Source organism: Lampetra fluviatilis, chromosome 8 (assembly GCF_964198595.1).
Source record: "Lampetra fluviatilis chromosome 8, kcLamFluv1.1, whole genome shotgun sequence".
NCBI classification, from domain to species: Eukaryota; Metazoa; Chordata; class Hyperoartia; order Petromyzontiformes; family Petromyzontidae; genus Lampetra; species Lampetra fluviatilis.
In genome coordinates, this window is record NC_136282.1 from 10,792,426 (window position 1) to 10,816,206 (window position 23,781).

Here is a 23,781-nt window from a genome sequence, read left to right on the forward strand (position 1 = left end):
AAACCTGCCACTGCCGATTTGATAGAATACCCACTTTTTTCGGGGGCTGAAATTTTTGTCCATTCAATATGTACCCAGCCAAGGACATCCTCCACTGTAAAGGTAAACTATATGTTGAGGTTTAAATTTCATTTTTGCACTCTTTCACTATTCAAATTAATATTGCACCCCAATGTGTTTTAACAACTACTGAACAATCAAGAGAATTAACAAAAGGCAACACACAAGGAAATTGTATAACTTGGCGGGCATTAAATTAACAAGCATGCCGCTTTTACAATAACAATATGAAAATGCTCTTAAATTTTCAAGAACTATTTTGTGCACCCATTTTTCACATGCACCTGCTTTTGGGCACTGTAAAAATTCAATTATCAGAGTCACTTTTTTATGATTGGATGTCACCAGGCTGAACATTCAGCAGGCATTGCTTTCATCGATTAACCCAGCTGCTAACCACAACAGCGATTGGCGCGTCCGCACCTTGGCCGTAAACTGCTTGTCCTTGGAGTCCAAATTGGCCGTTGGTGCCACGTAATCCTTCCAGATGCGACGCTTCTGTTCCTTGGCAATTCTGGGCAGACACATGCACACGGGCAGGGGCAATAAGGGTGAGACGTGCAACAAAAAACACTCTGGAGGGCAGGGGCTAAAACAAGTGGACAGCCACCTAACGCACGGACGGGTAGGGAGAGCGCGGCGATGCAAAGAGATTGTGAGTGACAGGAAAAAATTATCGGCACTGACAGGACAACATGGAATCAAAGAAACGGTAGGATTCTTTTTTTCACTTTTTTTTTTCAAAATGTCACAAGGACAAATGCAACCAAAAAAAGACAAGAAACTGTGTGAAGAAAAAAAACTACAGAACTCAGCAAATAAAGACCCTACACGTGAATTATAGATCCAAAAACGCTTAGGTGGAAAAATAAGAATGTTGAACCAAAAATTAAAAAATTTGAAAAATGTTAAGTTCAGAATGTAAAATCATGAAGTATCTTTATTGTGTGTACTAAAAAATATTTAAATTTTAAAGCAACTCTCAGGCTGCGATAAACTTCATTATACAGCTTACAAAAGTGATATGAAATTCAGTACATTTGTCTAAAATAAAATTGAACCTTTGAGTACCTCCCAAATTCCGTTTTATACACCACGAAACATTAGCGTCTCCTTGTGCTAGACTGAAGACAACAGGCAGATGATGAAGCTGCGACCCAAGACACATGGTCACAGCTTCGCATGTGAAATGTCTGCTTCAAAAACTCATAGCAACCATCGCCAAAGCGTGTCCAACATTGTCACATTGGAAAATTAATAACTTAAAAATGTGTCTATTGCTGAAAAACTATTAAGCTTACTTTTGGCTTCATAAGGAAAGTTATTTCCACGTATTCATTAAAAGTGAGGCATTTCAATCCTTCAGCTGTTTGTAATGCAGATCAATAACTGAAACGGAATGTTATAATTAAGGCAAGACATAAAACAATATTTGAAATCAAATGATTCCACCAATGTGGTGAAAGAACAACCGTTTAATATTCGGTGAAAATGACTCGCTATGACATATGGATCAGAATCATGGACATGGGAGTAAAAATGCAACAAACGCTGTAAAGTATGCAACGGTGCATGAAGAGTTACACGGTTGGAATTACAATGAGACACAAGAAAGAGGAACACATCGTGCCGATTGTTAAGAAATATAAGTGGGCTTGGGCAGGACATGCCACTAAAAGGGATGATGGCCAGTAGTCAAGAGAAATTACAAAGTGGCAGTCAAAGAAGGGAACGTGGGAATAACCACCATGGAGATGGAGCAACGAGAACATCTCAAGTACGGGAGCTAAATTGGATTGTTGCAATGCGAGACCGTGAGAGACGACAATTACTCTGGTAGGTGTTCATCTATCAGTGGATGAATTACAGCTGATGGTGCTCAAATTATTTTACCGAGGTGCATATTTTTACGTCAATTATGATTGTTTTACGTTAGTTTCATAAGGAGAAAGAAATACTTTTAACAAGCGTTGTCTACTTTAACGGGCAGAGAGGGCTTGGAAACTGCTGCCATGTCTATCGGCAAGGACGAAAGGTGCTTCAAGAGGCAGAAGATAAAAGAAAGATACCAGAATGAGACCATAAACATTAAATGTTGACATGCTATAGTATCTTATAGCAGCCTGGTGTCTGGAGTCATAACGTTCACCAAAAAAGAAATTGCAAGGAAGGGAATGGTGTGAGCTCTCATGTGACTGTATATCCAACACTGGCATCTGTCGAGCAGAGAATATTGCTTTCTTGTGAGGAAGATGTAATCAGGACAGATGAAGGCCTACTGAGCAAAGTCATGTTCTAAAGAAAACTTTGAAGACGTAATCATACAGTTCCATAACTTTGCCTTGGAATAGTGGTCGGAGTCATTTAAATAATTAATATTTTACTGAGAAATACATGTAAAATTACATTCATTGCAAAGGGTGGATTAAAGTTGAGGTCTTGGGAAAGTGGAAAACAAGAAATGGTATGCGGTTTAATTTGCTAAATACATCTGTCGATGTCGGCATCATAAACAAGCTGGCATGAAATCTATGCCAGATTACCCAGCTTTCAAAGCATACACTTGGTGTTGAGTACTCGATTGTGTACAAAGGAAACCGCACAAAATACGTCAACATTTTAAATATCGCTTTAGGATAACGCGCAAACCAGAACAAAGGAATGTTTTTAGGAAATGTGGAATTTCCGCTGCTTTGATTTAACGATATTCAGTGGCAAAATTCAGCAAGAACCGCTATTACTTGATGATGTATATTATCCACAGATTATAAACATTGCTCGTAATTATCTTTTGAATATTTCTATGTAACTAAGTAATTATACTTAATATTTGTATCCAATTAGTTAATATTAATACTGCCCAACCAACCGGAGCATTCGGTATTAGGAGCTGTTGTTTATGGCATATCATCACTGCAAAGTGTAAAGTCTAAATCCAATTTGATGAAATGCAACACCTTAAAAACAAGGAGTGTAAAGTGCTGAAAGCCGCTTTGTAGACATGTCCGTGAAAATGTCAAATTTAGAACACAATACGCGTCCAATAAGGGTTATAAATCCGCTAAATAAAAAATAAATTGTATTAACAGCCTTCTCAAATCCATGATATGGCTTAGATTTTAGTTCACACCACCCAACTTGCGTGCAATTATTGTGTGCCACGAGTGAAGTGTTGTTTTCCTGAGTGGTCGTGTACAAATTCGTGTGTTCAGTTTATTCGGTAGCCCATTACCGAGCAATCCTCAACTCGTTCTTATGCACAATCAATTGTAATATTCAGCCACTACCTGTGTACACTGTCACCCACTGACTGTCACTCAATGCATGTGTATGCTGTCACCCACTGCCTGGGTGTGTTGACTGTCACTCACTGCCTGGGTATGCGGCCGTCACTCACTGCCTGAGTATGCGAACTCTCACCCACCGCATGTGTATGCTCAATGTCACTCACTGCCTGAAAAAAAAATTAAGTCCTTTGTAATGGCTAATCGACTTATAATAGCTAGCCTCTTTTATTATGCATATACAAATTGCATTGCCCATTGCAGTACGCTGAAACATGTGCTTTTTGACAACTATCCGGACTTAATTTTAAGTGGAAATAAACAATTTTTTACAAGATGTAAATGCAATTTCAAAGTGAAAATCTCGTTCTAAAAAAGAAGCTGAAAGTGTAAGCCTGATTGCGTCAACAACTATGAACTCCGCTTAAGCTAATGTTTGGAAGTGGAAAAAAACATTATTGTCAGCAGTTAAAACATGCACTGGCAATTATTTCTTCAATATCGCTTCTGCCATTTAATTACTAGATGCATCTAAAATATGTGAACACTTTGTATTTGGATTTAATAACAGTGATGAAACATCAATACACATTATTTTACAATAATTCTAAAACAAGCTAAAATAAAGTAGTTTTCTTGTAAATAAAATTTCCCAAAAAAGTGACCAATGTGGAAAGAAATCCGACTTTGCAAGCAAGAGAAACTGAACATGACACTATTTATAACATTTCAATCCTTAAATTGTAAGCGTTTTTATTTTTTGTTTGGACAGAGGACCTTTATGTATAATAAGGTGAGAGCCAATTAAGACCCGAACGTTACTTTCTCAAGAGGAAAAAAAAACCCGGGTCAATAAAATGTTAAATATAACACATTTAATACAACCACTTTTTTCTCGCACTTCTTGCATTTGACGATGGTGCAAACGCACAAATAACCAACAATACATCTGTCAATAACATTGTTCCTAAAAGGGAAAAAAACACACAAAATATATAATAGGGAATGGTTTTGGCAATGACCCTTCTATGAAGATTGCCTGAATCAGCCTCTTACATATGTTACTGATAAATGTGTTCAATTTAATACAAGTGCATTCAAACAGCAAAACAATATGACAAAAGTGACGCACAATTTTACATTTAGAAATGTAGTGCCCATTTAAATGATATATTAACAAGTCAATTTGATAGAAAACATGCATTACCAACATAAGAGAAATGAAAATCACCTATAAAGAAGCGGTAAAATAGAATGACATAAATAACTGATTCAAGTAAACAGAACATTTAATGCAATATTACACACAAAATGTTAACAGCGCTAAGAGTATATTGGAATAAAAAATTATAATGTAACAATTTAAAAAGTTGAGAAATGGCTCTGAAATGAGGGCCAACAAAGGGTTTTGATAACATATTTTTTCAAGGGAACTAAGAGCGTTGTTATTTAACACTGCAATTACCGCTCAGGCACAACACGAGTTCAGTTTTCTGAGACAAGCACACAACGTTGACGCTTTTCAAGTGAGCCTCACATTAAGTTGCTTGTTTTTCCCTACTCATCTCTACCAAATTCAGCGATCCTGGTTCTGTTTTTTTTTCTACCTTTGTTCTACCTTTGCTGAAAATATAAACACAGCTAAAATTGAATACCTAAATGTGATGAAAGATTAAATTAGTTAATTGGACAGCCTTAAGATAATATTATTTTATTAACTTGCTCCATCTTCTTCATACATTTTGCAATGGAGCTGGCTCCCCTTTGTCTACCAAACATCACCCACTTGTGTGCTCGTCACCTCCGTTCTCATCTCACATGTACACTGACGACACAATTTGTCTAAACGTATGTTTTTTGTGTTTGTGTGCATATTTCTCCAGTTGTGCCCTTGGGAGTGCGCTGTGCATTTGTATGTTTAACAAAAAGAAGATTGCTTTGGAAAATAAAAATAAAACACACACATTGGATGTATATTTCTAAAGCATCTAATTGGGGAAACCTCTATTACCGATTCCTCATTCGGTGGTGCAAGTCTACCGCTCCCATGACCAAAGTCAGAATCCTAAATTAAGGAATGTGCAAGTGAAAACGTTCATTTTGTAGACACGTGGCTATTATTCCTCCCATTGGAGATAAAATTACCTCTTGCAGAAAGTAATAGGCCAGTTACCATGCAACAATCATTACCATCCGATTACTATCAAGTTTGTATTGATGCTCCAGCAGTAGAATTTTACTTTTTCATCAGTTTCTGCACAATAGCTAAAAATATATATCAAGGTTTTTGTTCAGGTTGGCAAAAAAACGGTCCAGCAACTCGTTGCGAATAACCATGATTTTTTTTTACAAAGCAGTGGAATTGAACACTCTTCAACAATAAATATTCCACACACGTATGAAGACAAACAATGTCCATCCACAATATACGAAAAATATCATTCACTATATGGAATTAAAACAACAAATTAATATTTTACAAAATAATAACTGGCTAACTGAAACTCGATATTATTCAGCACCATTAACATAGGGCCTCACAGCGCTTTAAGTAAACAAAATAACCCAACCCTTTAAACAAATGACAGGCCACCTTTGTCCATCCACTGCTGGATGGAAGCCTGTGAACGAGGTCAAGCAGCAGGGGGCTGTGCTTGACCATACTTCGCCACGCTACACAGTGGCGGTTGAGAAGCCGGAGGCACAGGACCGGTTTAAATTCGGTTTAACACGTAGGCTTTCGCGAACAATATTATTCATAATCAACGTTTTTGGGTTTAGATCGCGTTATTTATAAATGTGTCGTAACCCTCCACCACCCGACATGGCCAATCAGTAAAAAAGTGTCATGTTGACAAAGGACAAATAGATCACTGCTTTAGCCCACCGGTGTGTTGAAGCGTGAAACCACAACCTTTACAATTTTGAGTACGACGTTTCGCTGGTAATTGCATCCAGCATCATCGGGCAATTCGCCAGAATGGTAAGGCTCTGCTCTGGCTCCCGGTCTTAAATTATCGCGCTCCACCGCTTACGTGAGCCACGCTCGGGAATAGAACTCAAGTCAGCGGATTGATAGTTCAGCACACTGAACGGCCACGCCATTGCCCTCCACCCAAAGATGAAATATTATCAATAAAATTACATTTAACCAATAATAACCTCGAATATATTCTAAACACTACGTATGTGAAAACTTTACTGTTTCCGAAGGAACATATTGTTAGGTGACTTTCGGTGTGCACTGTTTAAAATTAACAACAATGCTTATGAATGCATTGTGCATCTGTTCCAATGGCAGAAGCATTGTGAAACATTTGAGGTAATACTCCAAATGTTAGCCAATAGGGGAAAAATTGTTCAAATGTAAAAAAGAATAATTAACATCTGTCAAAGGTGTTTTCTAAAAAGCACTGCCGAATCGTTACGCAGCTGGGTGCAACACAATTACCATTTTGCAATCTCAAGATCACAAAACAAAAGCGTTAATTTCTAATTTCACATTCGCAACATTGTCGACATTTACGAACAAAAAACTCTTAATAGAATCAAGCGATAAAACAACATATGGTGCACGGAGCGCTGCCAGACTGGATGGGTGCAATGTGGATATGCACTCGGCAACCTTTAAGGTCGCACTCATTACACACAAAGTGCTTGCAACAAATGAACCACAAAACCTTGCTGATCTCGTCAAGGAGCATAAACCATCACACGAACTCTGGTCATCCTCGCAGCGGCTTTTAGGTAGCTATCCAACAAAGACGGTCAATGCGTCGTACGCTTTCAGGTGCGCTTCTGCGGCCATCTGGAGCGCTCTTCCTTCCGATATTAGAAAGCCACCAGAGCTGTGCACTTTTACAACTAGATTGAAAACTAATTTCTTTACAACTGCCTTTTCTGTGTCCAGTTTGTGGTCCTTCCCCCGCACCTCCGATTAGCATGGTTGGCTACGTACGGTGCGAAAGAAGTTCAACGTACATTCAACCGGAGCTCTTGTTCCTGGCCATGGCTAATGTCAGCGTCGAGCAATACCTCAAACGGTTGTGGGCACCCCACCTTTCAACAACTCACAGTGATCAGTGTGGTGACATATGGCCAAACAACCCGTCATGACTAACATGTATTGTGCAGAGCCAGCATCCATAAATGTGCATATGTATGGTGAACTTCTTTTGCACCGTACGTAGCCAACCGTGCTAATGGGAGGTGTGGGCGAAGGTCGACAAACTACACACAAAAAGCAGTTCTAAAGAAATGCATTTTCAAAAAGAAAAGCGAAGGGTTTTACATTTACTATATTATGTGTTTAAATTAACACAGCACCTGACTGGAAATGAATTATGTTCAGTGCCTGAAGAATCAACACATGACATCACTCAACATGATATAATATTTATCTCAGGTGCCTTGACATTTTTTTTTTGTTTTACCATGCTTCGGTGGAAATAATGGAAAGCACAATCGAGGTTGTTTGAGAAGGGAACAATCCACCATAGAACACGACTGCATTTCTATTTACATGGGCCATGTGTATTCTTTGTTTAATGCAGACATGACTGTCGCAGGTTTACCAGATGTCATTTTCTTGCTTTAGGTCTCTGTGTGCTCGTGACCTCCTTACAATTATTAATTTTCAAAACAAAAATCCCATCGATAGCTAAACAAATTAAACCAAATTCCAAAACCTCCCATTTCTAATCTTGACTCTTCAAAAAATATACTGTTCCCATAATAAAACGTACAATGTAGCCATGTTTGTTGTAGCAGGTCCACACAACTCATTACAATCCGGCAATATTTCAAGGAAATGGCGCTTTTTTAAAATTACATATGTGCAAAGTAATATATCACACAAAGAAAGAAAATAAGACGAGGCAAGGCAATGCACAGGGTCGTGTGCATTGCTGCTATCAGGGGCTCCGTGAGAAAATAAAACAAGACCGTAAGCTTAGTAACGGCTTCATACAGATCGGTGTGTTGTGTCGATGCACTGTAGAGTGTTGATCATACCGCTCAGCAGCTCGAAGCTTGTCTGGGCCTTGTGTGTAGATGCCCATCGACCAGTCAACACAGCGTGCAAAGCCTTCCTTGAGGAGGAGCTCTGTGATATTCCCATTCTAAATGAGAAGGGAAATCAAAAAGCACACAAAATATAAAAAAAATGTAAAACATAACAATTATGTATCATCATCATCGTCGTCGTCGCTGATCGCCGAATTAAAATGGTTGGCGAGCACGGACAAAAACAAGTGGAGACCACATCAAATTTTATTCATTTTAGAGTATGCATGACCACTTTCTCAATCACATTTCAAAATAAATGAACTGTGAAATATATTTTTTGAAATATAATATGACTCTACTGTTTGGGGCCCACGGAGCAAGCGCTCATAAATATGAGCGCGAGTGTAGAGGAAGACAGCGTCTATGGGAACTACTACAACATTAAAAGCACGCTGCAATGAGTACGCATTGCACCTGTGCCTTTGCCATGTTGTTACACACTAAACTTTCCAACAACATTATATAAAAAACAAAGATCCCCCAAATATCGATTTAAAGCTTTCGTGACTGCAGGGATTCATCGTCTTGGTTCTTTCGTGACTTTACCGAAAGAACCAAGAAGATAGATCCCCCAAATAGCCTAAACATACTCCCGGGCCAAGTGTTGTTAGTTAGCAAGGCCGGCACGGCACACGAGGAGGTGGGCCGGTCAGCACCACGCCCGGCCGCCTTCATCTCCCTACTAGTGGCGATGTTTACACACCACACCAGGTACTCATTTGAGGCTGAGTCGACCGAGCGTAGGCCCAGGACCGGTTAAGATAATCATCACTGGTGTTGGCCGCGAGCGGGAATCGAACTCAGGTTGCCGGGTTTGCAGCGCAGCAAGCCACAGCTCCCCACAAAATAATACACACACACACAACTATCATTTAGCAGTGACCATCATCTTATGCAGCTGTTCCCGCAACTTCTAATGAACTGGAGCCAAATTGATGGACCTGAGACGAAAGACTGGCTTATATCTTAAAATAACCATGTCCTGCAATTTTGTTGTGCACTGGTACATTTCGACACACATTAACCAACAAAATCATTGCAGTTACATTTAAATGAGTCACTGCGGAAGCACTACACATAGCAGAAGTGGAAAATGCAATTACTCTTCAATTAATTGTTATTTTCCAATATGCCTATGGCAATTAGTTAACATAGATTTCGCCCACTTTGGACAGGGTGGGGGGGGGGTTACACTCAAGAGCAATTTATTTGGAATGTTTTCACGTGCAATGGCACGATGCGCAAAAGCACTAAGAGAATGTAACACCTGCACCGCATCACTATTTATTGAGGCTCTGCAATTGTTTGCATTATCTGCCCGAGATGGTACATGCAGCTGAAACACGGGAGAGAGAGGGGGGGCTTGCCGCTGTCACTGGCTGTTTGATTTACTGACGTCAGCAACGGGAGCCAAAGCCGTGGCAGCTGCCTACTGCTTGACTGCAGAGTTACACACACGACGAATTCGTAACGTTCATGCCGTGTTGCGTACATTCCTACTCATTGGTTTTACTCGGAAAATCTGAATCAAGGGTGTGATTCGCGATGCCATTTGACTCGACGAAGGCTTGACTAGAGATAGATAACCCCTCCCCCTTAATATTTTGGGATGAAATGAATTATTGCGGGAGAATGTGGTGGGCGGGGGGGGGGAGCGGGGCAGGCAATTTGCTCACGATGACGTACAACATCTTACTCTCGGAAAAATATCGCCTCGGGATTTGAACGTCTGCAACAAGAATGGAACAATGGCCTTTGTGCCTTTGCGGAAGGACGACATAACCCCCAGCACCCCGCCACAATACTGGCACTGCCACCACGCCGCCGTACAGAAGAAAATCGAGGGATCAGGTCACCGTTCAGGGTCCCATCACAAGCTCAGCTACTACTGTAGCACCTCAACTATGAAAAATGATAAACACTATTAATTATGTTGATCGTGGTTTATGTCCGAAGGCATTAATAGGCTAGTGCCCAATAGCCTGCGGCGTTAGGAACTACTCTGGAGGACCATAAAGATCCAGTGTTGGTGGTAAACAAGCGCTCACAGGAAAATAATTAAAGCTTCACATGAACATTCATCAGACGCATGCTGTGCACACATTTACGATCTCTTCAGCATACTTCAAGCTGCAATAAATTGGCACCATCATGCATCACAAATTTTGTTAATGAAAAAGATAAATTAGCTCGCTCCTTTGCTAATTCAAAATGGAACCCTTTATATTCTCCACCTTGCCTAGAAAATACGCAAGTCGGGGAAAAAATAATAATTGCGGTTTCTCTCTACGTTGCTAATTAATCTGTCAGCAAGTCCGCGCATGGTGATCTTTTAAATCCTGCACCGTGATGCATCTGCCGAAGGAAACAACTGCCAAAAATAAAGTAGCAAGAACACAGGGCACTTGAATTTAAAAACGGTAATAGCTGATTATAAGCACACAACTAAGAAGGGTCATTTCTCTTTGCGCCGGACGCATGGCAAGAATTGAAGGGAAGTTAATTACTTTAATATCTAACCAATGAACATCATAATCCAATTGTACAGTTACAAGCGAGCACTGGTCCTTGTAATCACCATTGATTAGGAGGTCTGTTGAAACACAAACGGGTCACACACATGAGGCAACGTGAAAGCCCAATCCACTTTTTTATATCTATGCCTCCCCCCTCCCCTCCAACCCTCTTTGCTAGCAGTCAGCCTGAGTCAGCAAGCACACAGACCAAATTACGCCTCAATAAGGTCAACTCAACCCGCAGCCAATCCCATTGGCCATACGGCTGTTGCTGGGGTAACCAGGTTGAAAAGCAATGCATCAGCGATGATTTTTTTTTCTCAGTGAAGTGGGGTGGGGGGGGAGGCGGTGGAATGAGGGGGGGGCAGTGGGGGGGGGCACAGCTGTAGCTCCTCATCTTCCAGCTCGTACATCTCGACGACAGCAGAGCCCTAAGTCCACGCGCCACAGGCTACAGCTCCCAAAGACCCAAAATTATTTCCTCCTCTCCTCCAGACCGCCCCAGAAAATAAAATATATTATCCCAAGGAGAGCCTTTCGAATGAAAGAATGTGCTGTGCAAAGAAAGAAGAAAATGAATGGTTACCATGGGATTAAAAGGAAAGGCTGACTTGCACTGTATTTACACATTTATTGTGCATTGGTGGATACCCTGACATTTTGGGGGAAAGGCCTTGGCATTGATAGTTAGGCTTGCCGCTAAATAATTCTTGAACATTTTGCAATTAAACAGAGGTAATAGCGTGAAGATATCATTTTACGTAAATCCATTGAAACAGAACAACAATATAAACCGCCCATACACCGTGGTACTGCCGCATTACACCCTCCTGGGCCTTGTAATGTCACGACCGGTGGCTTCAACTCGGCGACGCAGTCCCTGACCCCGGTTATCACTTCAGCCAACTGGATTACAGGACAGGCAGCTTCGATGTCCCTTGCCAATGGGCTGTGTCATCAGCATCTCATCCACTTCTGAAAGGAAGCCCTTCAGATCAACATGGACATTTGTTTTTTTTTCAAGTCCGACCCTCAAAAGAGAAGCACAATCTGCCACTACAGCCATCGCCAGGCACAGCTACTCGTGCCAAGATACTGCATAAAGATATTATTCAAGGATTACACAAGTTTGCTGCAAAGACCTAACGCTCGCAGTCGAACAAAATAATCCACAAGAGGTTTTTGGGTTAGATCGCGTAAATATAAATGTGTCGTTAAACACGCCACCACCCGACACAGCCAACTAGTAAGGGTTGTCACGTAAACAGAACGTGATAATACGTCACCAATACAGCACACCGGTGTGTGTTGGAGAGAAAACCCACAACATTTACAATTCTAAACAAAAAACATCTACGATGGATAATATTGGTCGCGAAAGCCTACGTGTTAAACACGATTAGAACCAAAAAATATTGGCCACCAAAATAAGAGTTGTACGGTGTGAACACCACGTACGGAAAAAAGGCGTAAAATTATGTAACCTTGATATTTGTGTTGTAGACAGATTTATTTTAACCTCTTGAAACTCTTCGGATCCTAACAAGCAGAGCTTTCGTACGACTGTTGTTCAAAGAGAAACTTTAAAGGTAATCACGTAAATGCCCCCATGCTGTGTCCTGTCAGTGGGATGTACTTCGTGGGAGTGTTCATCTGCCACTGCATTGGTTTATGGAATAGATTCCTCCATGGTGAATGTGATAAATTAGTAAGGTAATCTGAAACTATCATTACATAACTCGCAGGTAATGTGGTTTTGAACTTGCGTGTGGATATGGCAATTTGATAATCAAGGGTGAGATTTTACTTAGCATCTTGAGAATTACATCTTGGCAGTCTGTAAAAAAATGTACATAGTCCATAATTACGTGTTTTTTCGGATAGATCGTGTAAATATAAATGTGTCGTTAACCCGCCACCGAGACAGGAAAACTTTCTTCACGTTTCTGGCAAATCGCCTGATGAAGCTAGTGGTAATCACGAGCAAAACATCACACTCAAATTGTAAATGTTGTGGGTTTACTCTCCAACACACCAGTGTGCTGAAGGAGTAACTAATTGGCACGTTTTGTTTACGTGACAAACCTTACTAATTGGCTGTGTTGGGTGGTGGCGGGTTAACGACACATTTATATTTACGCGATCTAACCCAAAAAAGGCCTTCATTAAAGATAATATTGGTCGCAAAAGACGTGTTAAATTGACATGGGAGGTAAATTTACTTTCCCGTGAAACTAACCTTCAATAACAAATAAATTTAAATTCTTTCACAATCATCAACAGCCATTCTCAATCCACTGGTGGATGAAGGCTTCACCCCTGCTCTTCCGATTAGCACGGTTGGTTATGTATTTTATTTCGTAGAAAAAAATACATATACCTATGGTTGTGATTGAAGGTGAAATGGGATCAATATGATGGCAAATAGGTGAGTAACAGCAGGATGGTATGTTTTTTTTAAGGTTTTTCGTCTGCACGAGAGTACCCACACTGTGACACTATCAGAAACGTGGACACCGACAAATCAAATTAAACAAAAATGCCTGAAAAGTGGGCAAAGAAGCAGAGAGAAATAACACGCTTGGAATTGCAATGAGGTGCGAAAGAAGAACACGTGGATCGGGGGAATTAAATACAAATTAGAGACATGATGATACTTGACTGTTAAGGAAAGTGGGCTCAGGCAGGAAACCATCGATAGAAGGGGATGATGGCCATTGGAAAAAGACTGGCAATGGAATGGCAGCCAAAGCAGGGACATATGCCCACGACCGCTCGAGACACCAAGGCACCGAGATCGGTTCACATGAACAGATTCACATGCACAAACCGTGAGGGGACAGCGATGTGGGGAAGCCTTCATCTCGTAGTGGATAAACCGTAGCTAACGATGATTCATGAAAAAAATGCTAATCGTTATAAATGTATGATATGATGAAGTGTTATTTTATACGTTTAGGATATTACACAGCAGAATTGTTCAAAAAGTTGAGAGGCCTGAGAAAATAACTCGTATCATATTAAAAAGTAACAAATATAAGACAGAAGTGTAAATTCATTTTTAATCTTACAAAGCAAATGTTACAAAGTTATATTTAAACCCATTGTGTAGGTTATGAAGCATGTGGTTTCAGCAGAGTCCATAAGAATTTAACAGCAGAAACACATTGAAATGTGAAAAAGCCCTTTCACCCATCTGGCTCATGCCGAAATGAATCCAGCTGTTTTCATCCACGTGGTTTAGACTCGTACATTACTGTACATGAGCAGAGTGATAAAATCACAGATGCCAACTATTTTTTGGCCATAATCTTCAAATGGTCAGTTTACAAACATTTTGTCGACGCAGAAAAGCCACTCTGGAGCATTTGCATCTCAGCATCATTACCAATTGATGGTGTTTGATAAAATACACATCCATTAGCATTGCTTTTTTTTACTGTCTCCTATAGACCATGTCAGATTTCTTTCCGACATGTAAGAATGACCTCTGGTCATAACAGCTGTGTCTAGCTGAAATTGCTCATCTCTGTTAATGCTACCGAACTCAATTACAATTCAAAAACCTATTACATGTCACCACTCAGTCTTCTCTGCTGAAATGAAAACAATTTCGGTTCCCTTAATATTGATTTGTAGCTCATACACCTAAATCTACAGATCATTATCGTAATTCTCATTTGGACTTTTTCAAAACCCCTAAGCAACTTTATTTAATCGGAAAACCCGGATTTATACGTAATAAAACTGTCCCAAGACAATAGTAATTTCAGCCACTCTGCCAGTGAATCGGGACGGTATTTATGTTGGCGGCCAACGAGTTTGGACAACAAGTTATACAAGATATGCAATAGAAGCTTAATTTCTATCACAATATTTCACGCAACATCCTCAACAATGCATGATTATCTCCCGCAGATAACGTTTAACTAAATCAAATAAATAATACATCAAATAAATAATAACGTTGAAATTATAATGCAGAGAGAATGAGGCACAATAAACTACAGACAAGCGCGAGGACAGCAAAACATGGCACCAACGTCTTCTTGGTTCTTTCGGTAAAGTCACGTAGAATGGAAATAATAAAATAATAAAAATAAAACATTAAATAATTCTCACGACGTTTCGGCCACAACGCAAGCAGCCGTCCTCAGGTGAAGACCAGGTCTGATGGGGAGACGCTGTCGTGAGAATTATTTTATTATGTTTATTTTTATTATTTTATTACTTCCCTTCTACGTGACTTTACCGAAAGAACCAAGAAGATGAATACCGTTTCCATTTTACCATCTGATTTAATATGCATTCTTACTTGTTGCTGTCTCGTTGGTACAGTTTTGTTTGCTCCATTTACCTAAATATAACAAGAGCATATTATTTGCGTATCATTTGCGTTGATCAAATAACATTGATTCTCAGAGGCACTGCACTGCAGGCATGGAGAGCCTTAAGAATCCATATTAATCAATGAATCAATGCAGTGACCCCATGCAACAAATACATGGTCAATGCCACTCATTGGCTATGCGTCACGCGACGCTTTAATGGTAATGAGGCTATAAGCACTCGTTGTTTTATGAAAAAAAACATCTGGATCTGCTACTCTCATAGAAAATTTAAAAATGGGTTTTTCAAATCCAAAGGCTACCCCCACCCCTCACCGCCCCATTAATGGACAAAAATTTGTCCAAAGTGTATTAAGTGAGCAACTATTAATGGTGCCAAATTTAAATGGAGGGTTTATAGGGCTATGTCGGAACCTTGCCTCTCTATTCTCATCTTGACACCCCACCAAATACCCACTTTAATCTGCGTCTATCAATACAGTGCAGGTCCAGGCCAGGTTCAGATACCAATCGTGACTGCTGTTAAAATTTACTACTCTTTGTCAATCCACTGATGGATGAAGGCCTTTCAATGCCTTATCGTTCACGGGGGTTGCTTCACCATACTTTTACACACTGGTCAGTGCACGCTGGTGAAGGACCCAAGACCGGTTCAGACGTCACTCGCCACTGATATTAGCCGTGGCTGAGAATCGAACTCGGATCGCCGGCTGCAGAGCGCAGCGCGCTAAATACTATGCCACGAATCCACCACCCCACTGCTATTAATTACAACAAATGAAACAGGTGACTGGAATCACAAGATCAAGGGTTATTTACACCAGCCACCACTCCTGCAAATGCATATACACACACACAAAAGAGAAAGCTTCCCATATAGCCTTAAATAGACTGTTGGGACAAGTGCTGTTAGCGAACACTTATTCAGGCTGGGCATGGCACACGAGGGGGTGGATGACCAGCACCATGCCGCCGCCTTCGTCTCCCCAGTAACAATGTTTGCAAATTGCAGCAGGTATTCATTAGATGGTTGAGTCGACCTAGGGAAGGCCCACAACCGATGCAGACATTTGTCACTGGCCTTGGCTGTGAGCAGAAACTGAACGCAGGGCACCAGGTTTGCAGTGCAGTGCTTTTGCTACCCACTGTTTATACAAAGAGAAAGATCCCCCCTATAGCCTTAACAAACTGTTGGCACAAGTGCTGTTAGTGAGCATATATGAAAGCCAGCATCGTACACGAGGGGGTGGGTGGCGAGCACCACGCCCGAACGCCTTTGTCTCCCCAGTGGCGATATTTACACACCGCACAAGGTACTCATTTGAGGCTGAGTCGACCTATGGGAGGCCCATAACCGGTTCAGATAATTGTCGCTGGTGTTGGCCGTGAGCGGGAATCGAACTCGGGTCGCAAGGTTTGGAGCAAAGTGCGTTAACCCGCTGCGCGACACCGCTCCCCGCTGTATACACAGACAACACGCACTGATAAACAAGCATCAGCTTGCAGTAAAAAAGATATATGCTGTGAGTACAAGCACATGTCAATTTATACTTACAAACAGAACAATATTAAATGCCATAATAAAACTGCGTACCAAGTACATGCTGTACTGTGGAGTACATTGTGCTGTGGTGTTTTGCCGACTAAGCAGTGCTTAATCCATTGCCAGCAGCATATTGCTCTCTAGGGTATACTAAAATGTAAACAGTAGAATGCTTTGATATATTATTATAAATAGAGGTGTCTGTAACGCCAAGACTGTACTGTAATGTAGTTTGTAGATTTAATGTGAACCACGACTATGAAAAAACTAGCTAAATATTTAAACTAAAAAAAGGTTTTAATTATATTAATATTAAAAAAACACCATACGATAGTGAAACAGTGCACAGCACATTATTGGGAGTGAAAAGCAGTACGTATCCCAATGTATCTAAAGAAAAAAGTTTTCAACCCGTGCATGTCAGTGGTGACGAATGGATAAGAAATGTCAACACTTGCAAAGGGAATGGAACCAATGTTGAAAAGTACAGAAAAGCATGAAGATGCAAACAGACAAACACAGATTGACCAACAAAATTTACGTGGATTATGGAGCAAACTAAAATCAGAGGCACCACGTGCGGAGAAGAAACTGGTAATGGAATGGCAGCCAAAGCAGAAAACGGATCTAAGAGGCCAAGCACCATGTGCATGGAATGGTGAGGTCAATCCATGTGCAGGAATAAACGATCTAAACATTCAACAGTTTTTTTGTATTTTACCAGGAAGGAAAAATCGAAGGGAAAAACGACCAGGACGGCCAAAAACGACATGGCTCAGTATCATCAAAACATGGCTACAATTAACAACAGCACAAACTCTACACGCCGTGCTAGACCGGGACCAATATCATCGTGAAGTCGCACACGCCGTTAGGCAGCACTAAAGAAAAAGAGAAAAGGCCCACTGAGCTATATAGCTCTTTTTCAGAAGTGACCTGGCCACCAATGAGAGCTCAACGAAGCGGCACGTCATGTGGAAATTTATAGCGGCCAAATACTCTAAAAACATTTTGATTATAAATGTGGAGGAAAAAGAACCGGGGAACCGGAGAAAAATCCATGTGACCCCGGGGAGAACACGCAAACTCAAAATATACAGGCGTCAGGGGAGGGATCGAACCCATGACTTCTGTATACCAGGCGAGGTAAGAAAGATGTTACCAGTATCGAAGTGTGAGGGATGGTAATGGCCAGCGGAGGTCTCTATCCAGCAGCGGCTAGACAATGGCCGATGATGATTATTTGGGTCTAACAGAAGCCGATCCACGATCAAAATCAGATCCCAATCCAATCAGATCCAATCGGTGATACCTTGTTTATTTTGCCAATCCAATTGTCAGAAAAAAATATGATGAAGTCACGTAGAAAAAGTTGGCTTATTGGGAGGAACGCCTGGGAAGAAGGTGGAAAATATATGCCAAAAACAACTTTTAAAAGTGAATTGGGATAAAAAAAAAGATGTTATGTAAAGAAAAAAATAACGACAGCATACCAAATTACCTGAGGAAAACGTTTTAAATCAGTGCACATGGATCGTAAAATTGGACATTGAAAAGAAAATATAACTTTGTTATAAGCATGAAAATTGGCATGGAAAGAAGTATGCTGGAACTTACACTGAGAGACAGAAAGAGAATTGCATGTGTCAAGGAACAAACGCAAGCCACTGTGCAATGGATGATGGCCAATAGACAAGACTGGTGACAGAATGGCAGAGAACCTGACAACTGCAGAAATGGAGTAACGCGATTGGCTCATACACAGGAGCAAGATGGTTAATAACACTGCAGGATCGCGAAGAATGGTGGCGGCATGGGGACGTATTTATTCAGCAGTGGCGAGTCCATGGATCATAATGATGACTCTATATTCTTTGGGTCTTTCGGTAAAGTCATGTAAATAGGTTCAAATGAATAAAAATTAAATAAACCAAAAACTACGTTTCGATCACAACACAAGCGATCGTCTCTGTTGTGATCTCTGCTTTCCTCCTGATGACGATCGCTTGTGTTGTGATCCAAACGTCGTAGTTTTTTGTTTCTTTTATTTGTTTTAATTGGAATCTATTTACGCGACTTTACCGAAAATGTCAAAGAAAGATGAATTCCTGCAGTCACGAAAGCTTTCAGTCATGATGACTCTAGCCTATTTTGTTCGTGTTTCATGGAAATCCAGCAGCAATAAGATATTTAATTTGCACCACAATGGCCCAAAATAATATATCGTAAATCAAACGATAGAAAATCAGACTCCATAGTGTGTTGACGAATCAATAAAATCATGGAAGTGGCGAATCATTACACGAATTTGTAAGCATATTAGAATTGAAAAAACTTTTTAATCCAATCGACTGATCAGGTTGTGACCCAATCTTCATTGGATAACATTCATATCTGCGTTTTATCCGTGTGACCATCTAATCCAATTCTGATCCTTAACAATGGTGCACTGTATGAAATGTGATAAGGTCTGTACACTTCAAAGTCTAGCTTACATCTTCTCTGCAGTGGGCACACTTGTAATAATTTCAACTGGAAACACGTGGGATTCGTTTGTCCTCGGAGAGAAAGAACGACTCATATGAGAGGAACCACAGGCAAAGTGGGAAAGGCAGCCACGGGTGAACCGACGATAATTTATGCTCCCCCTCCAAGCTCTTATGGTCCTCTATATATTAAGGTATTATCGGCTAATGAATGAGTGTTTCATTGTGGGAGGAAGCCGGAGCACACCCGGAGAACACATTCGTGCGGAGGGAGTTGGTAGGAACGTTGGGTTGCTCGGTCAATGGCCAGGGTCAACAGCGGCGTGGTGTATTCCGCAAATATGCCCGACTGTGAGGGCGAGCACAGGCCGGCGTGAGTAGGTTAAATGTTGAGTTTTATAAGGGCACCACGGGGTGACTAGCCCCTCCCCACCCAGCCCCACCCCTCCCACACCCCACCCAGCCCCACCCTCCCCTCCCCACCCAGCCCCTTCCCACCCTCCCCAACCAGCCCCACCCCTCCCATTTTTGGATGCACGACGGACGGACAGAATAATCCCCTGTGGGCTGGGGTAACCAGGAGGTTCCTACCAGTAAATCACACGTGTAGAAGGGGGGCAAGCACTCTATCCCCATACAGATGGTCTTCCACACTTTTCTTGACTGCCTTCTCCTGGCAAGCCAGGGGGTATGGAACATCGACGCCCACGGGAAGGGTGTTTCACAACGTTTGTGTGATCCGTCAACCCCCGGGGCCTCTGCAGTGCTAGATTAGGTGTGCGTCACGCTTGAAATCCGCAAGCTGTGTTGTCAAGACTGCATCCACTCGACGAAATGTACCACTCGTTGTGTTTGTACAATTTCTGCAAACCAACTTAACATGAATTGTGCATCTAATGTATATATTAATAATAATTTACAGCTTTTGTCAATGCACTGCTGCATGAAGTCCTCCCCACATGCCGCATTAAACAAAGGACTTTCTTGGTTTTGAGTTATACTCCAATTACAAACATAATGCTGTTTTATGCAGGTGAGCACATTTGTGCACTTCTATTTAACTAGCCCATAGGTCTTAGCCGTTTTCTGGATTTGGAGCTTTTCAACTGGGCTCAACAAAAACACATGCTGCGACTGCTCAGGACAGAAGCCTGTTCCATTCCCTGCATTCAAATGTGGCTTTTGTGGCCTTCCCTGCACAGCTGGTTTCCTGGTTTGGCTAATACACAGCCTTTATCCAAATGAGAAATGAGCCACCCAAGCCTGCACTAATCCCTTTCAGCCTCCCTCCTTTTGTTCGTATTATTGCATTCAGGATGTCAATTGTATTTCGAAGGGCCCATTTCAGCTTTAGTCGTTTCCACATTGCGTTAATGTTAACTTCTCCTCACCCTGAACTTCTCCCCGGCACACCGAAAAGTACGTACGCATGTCGGATTTTGAGTTCGTCGCTTGAGCAGGCCATGCCTCTTTAACACTGGGCAGCTTTCTTCGCTGACAGTGTACATTATTACCGCACAAGCCTCACGGCACACAGTTATGAATGTGTGTACAAGACAATGGCATACTGATAAGAGATGTTTTACGTTTGTGAATAACATGCCGCATCGTACGTATTGTTAAACAAGACGTCTGCAGCCAATGTTGCGGGCGCCTCGGTCAAAAAAAATCGCACCTATACCTTTGCGGTCGGTCAAGAGAAATGCCCATGTGTAATGTAAAAACAGTCCATGTATCGAAGCAAAATAAAGATATAATTTGGTAGCGGCCATTTAAAACGGTACGGCATACTGGCTAAAATAACCTATTAAAAAAAAAATCTCATTCAAGCCGCCCGCTTTTATAGTCAAGTGGCAAAAACTTGCGGGTGTCGTCATCCATACTAAAGCAGACGCGGGGCTCATTAATGTGCATGCCTTCAGAGGCACGTAGACGCTCCTTTCAGCGTGCCACTTCTCTGCGGAGATGTTTGCAAACAGCCAAGGAGATCTCAATGTTGTTTACAGATGGCACGACACTGATGATGATGGTCCATCGTGCACACATCAGCTCACGTTCTCTTATCTTGCACCCATAACGGTCAGGTTCAATGTAACAGTCGATATAATCGCGTGAATTTTTTTGTAAAAGAGAAAAACAGAAACAATTCGCTTTGTAAAATGGAATATACGAGGTATAAAATGTCAATAACATAATAGCGTTTTTCCTAAATATTTAGCTAAAATTGGTATGTTCATCGTATTTACCAATACATAGCTCTGTTCACGCAGTGTACGTTCTAAAGTTGCTACGTGACAGATTTGGATTTTGTCAATAAGATAGAGTTTTTTTAAAGATCAATGCAAAAAAATATTTGTAAAAAGCAACGCAAAAAAATCCACGAAAAAGAAATTGGTGCAGCCGCACACTGGATACCATATCCATAATAAAGGATCAACGACAATAACTTGGAGAGAGATGTGCCATCACTTTGCAAAAGAGGGAGAAGGGTCTAATAGATTAAAATGCAGAACAGAAATTCCACAGCAAGGGATTAGTGTAAATTGCATTAAATTGTGGATTGGAGAGTGCCTTAAAACAGTTGCATACACATTACATTTGCATATCAGAGAAACAGTCTGGGTTGAGCCGCAGCATGGATAATGCATTCAGGAAATGTGTTCTGCCTTCGCTACACTGTGCCTGGCCTTATTTAAATAGGGACAACCATTTTCTATCCCCTTGATATTACCACTCAAGCCCTCTGCAGCAAAAAAACAATAGCTCTTTTTTTTTAAAAGGAACCACTCTGGTAATTTTGGGTACTGCACAAGCCCATCAATCATCCTTTAAAATAAGTATGTGAAACAATACTTTGGTTTCAATAGAACCAATTATTTTTAATGGACTTTAACCAATAAAGAGAAATAAAATTGAGGGTTGATTTTTTTTGTCATCAGGCAAATTTTACATCAATACTAACACCAAAGCAGGTCAGTCCAATTACTCGTTTTGTAGAATTAACATTTAAAAAGAAATAATTTTAACAATATTTTGAAATATATGAAGCATTGTAACCAACAACCGCACTGCCAATTTCAGTGGTAAATTAAATGTGTAATTTCATCACCCTTCTTTGCGGGACTTTCATTTATATATTTGTTTTAAATTTTTAATCTTACCGAACTCGGTGATGTTTTGCACCCAATACTGTGTTGTATCTGAATCTACCAGCCTCGTTGTAATCATCGTGATAGTTGTACAATGTTGATACATGACCTTGCCATTCGGAACTTGACTATGTAGTGGTTTTGTAATGTTTTTTTGCTCGTGTTTTTTTGCTGTAACCAAGTTTCTATTGTGTAATCAGGTCCCCCCCCCCCCCATTGAAAAAAGGCATTGACAGCCCAATGGGTTTTACTTGTGCCAAAATAAACCAATTTAAAACAGACGTATTTAAGCAAGCTAAAATCTCGTTAAATAATAGAAAAATGTTCAATACTAACAATGTTTTGGCACAAAATAAATGCATCAGATGAAATGTGGCAGGCAAACATAAAAAGAATGTAACAAAACAGTTAACCCACAATCAGCCCAAAGCGTTGATGTATTCTAATCAGAGTTGTGTTGCAAATGTCAGCCACCGTGCGCGGATAACAGCTCAGCGTGTCCCACACGACTGCACCCAACCAATTGTCCACGAGAAGCAGATGAACAACTCCTTTAACGGTCACATCAACACGTAAACGCAACATGTCGGGTTTAACCACGCAGTGCAAATTAAGTCTTTTCGGCTTCGTTTAAAGCCTGCAGAACAATTCCAGGTATCTTGAATTTCATGGCGGGCAACTCAAAGCTATAACGTGCTACGTGGAAATATGTCAGGAACAGCGTGTATATCCCACAGCTCGGAGGTTTCGGCCTGCCGACCGGCCAGAGCAAAACATAGCGAAAGAAGCTCATAAGCTACCATGTGGGGGTTCATCGTACGCCCGTGCTGTGGTTAACACAAACCCTCAAGGCCGTTCCACCTCTCCCAGTACACAAAACCTCTGCGACTGGTATTACGCGCGGTTTGACAATGACCACGAGTCGTGTCTTATAGATTTTTGTTAAATTCTAAGAACTACGAACGATTTCCTCGCGCGTGAGCATTTCGCTCTCGTTACGGCACGCACGCCGGCTTCGCTTCGCTCGGCATTGCTCCGCGGGAAAGATAGCAACTCTTTCAAGAGCGCATTTCGAACCTCCAAATATAACCTTCACGCGTAGTTCGCGTATACGTAGGTATGTACACGTTACAACAATATGATTTTCAAGCTGCGTAGAATTATAAGCGTGTCTGTTTTTTTCCCAATGACTACGGTGAAATGCGGCTATTAAAACTGCATCAATAACAAACACGACGTAAGCATGTGTGCCCTGACGTAATTAAAACGTTATATTTTTCATTACAGCCAAACGCTGTAGTTAGCCTCCTCCATTTGTACCGAATCG

At 41.0% G+C, this 23,781-nt stretch overlaps 1 protein-coding gene across 1 annotated transcript in view; it reads right to left on the reverse strand.

The window, feature by feature from the left end:
- The window catches only part of SND1 (staphylococcal nuclease and tudor domain containing 1), a 219,741-nt gene that overhangs the window by 169,230 nt on the left and 26,730 nt on the right, over positions 1-23,781 (reverse strand). Inside the window, exons 8-9 of the mRNA XM_078859092.1 lie at positions 8,358-8,464; positions 484-574 (exon numbers count right to left, since the gene is read on the reverse strand). Of these exons, the coding sequence (XP_078715218.1) occupies positions 484-574; positions 8,358-8,464 (198 nt within the window). The remainder of the gene's footprint in view (positions 1-483; positions 575-8,357; positions 8,465-23,781) is intronic.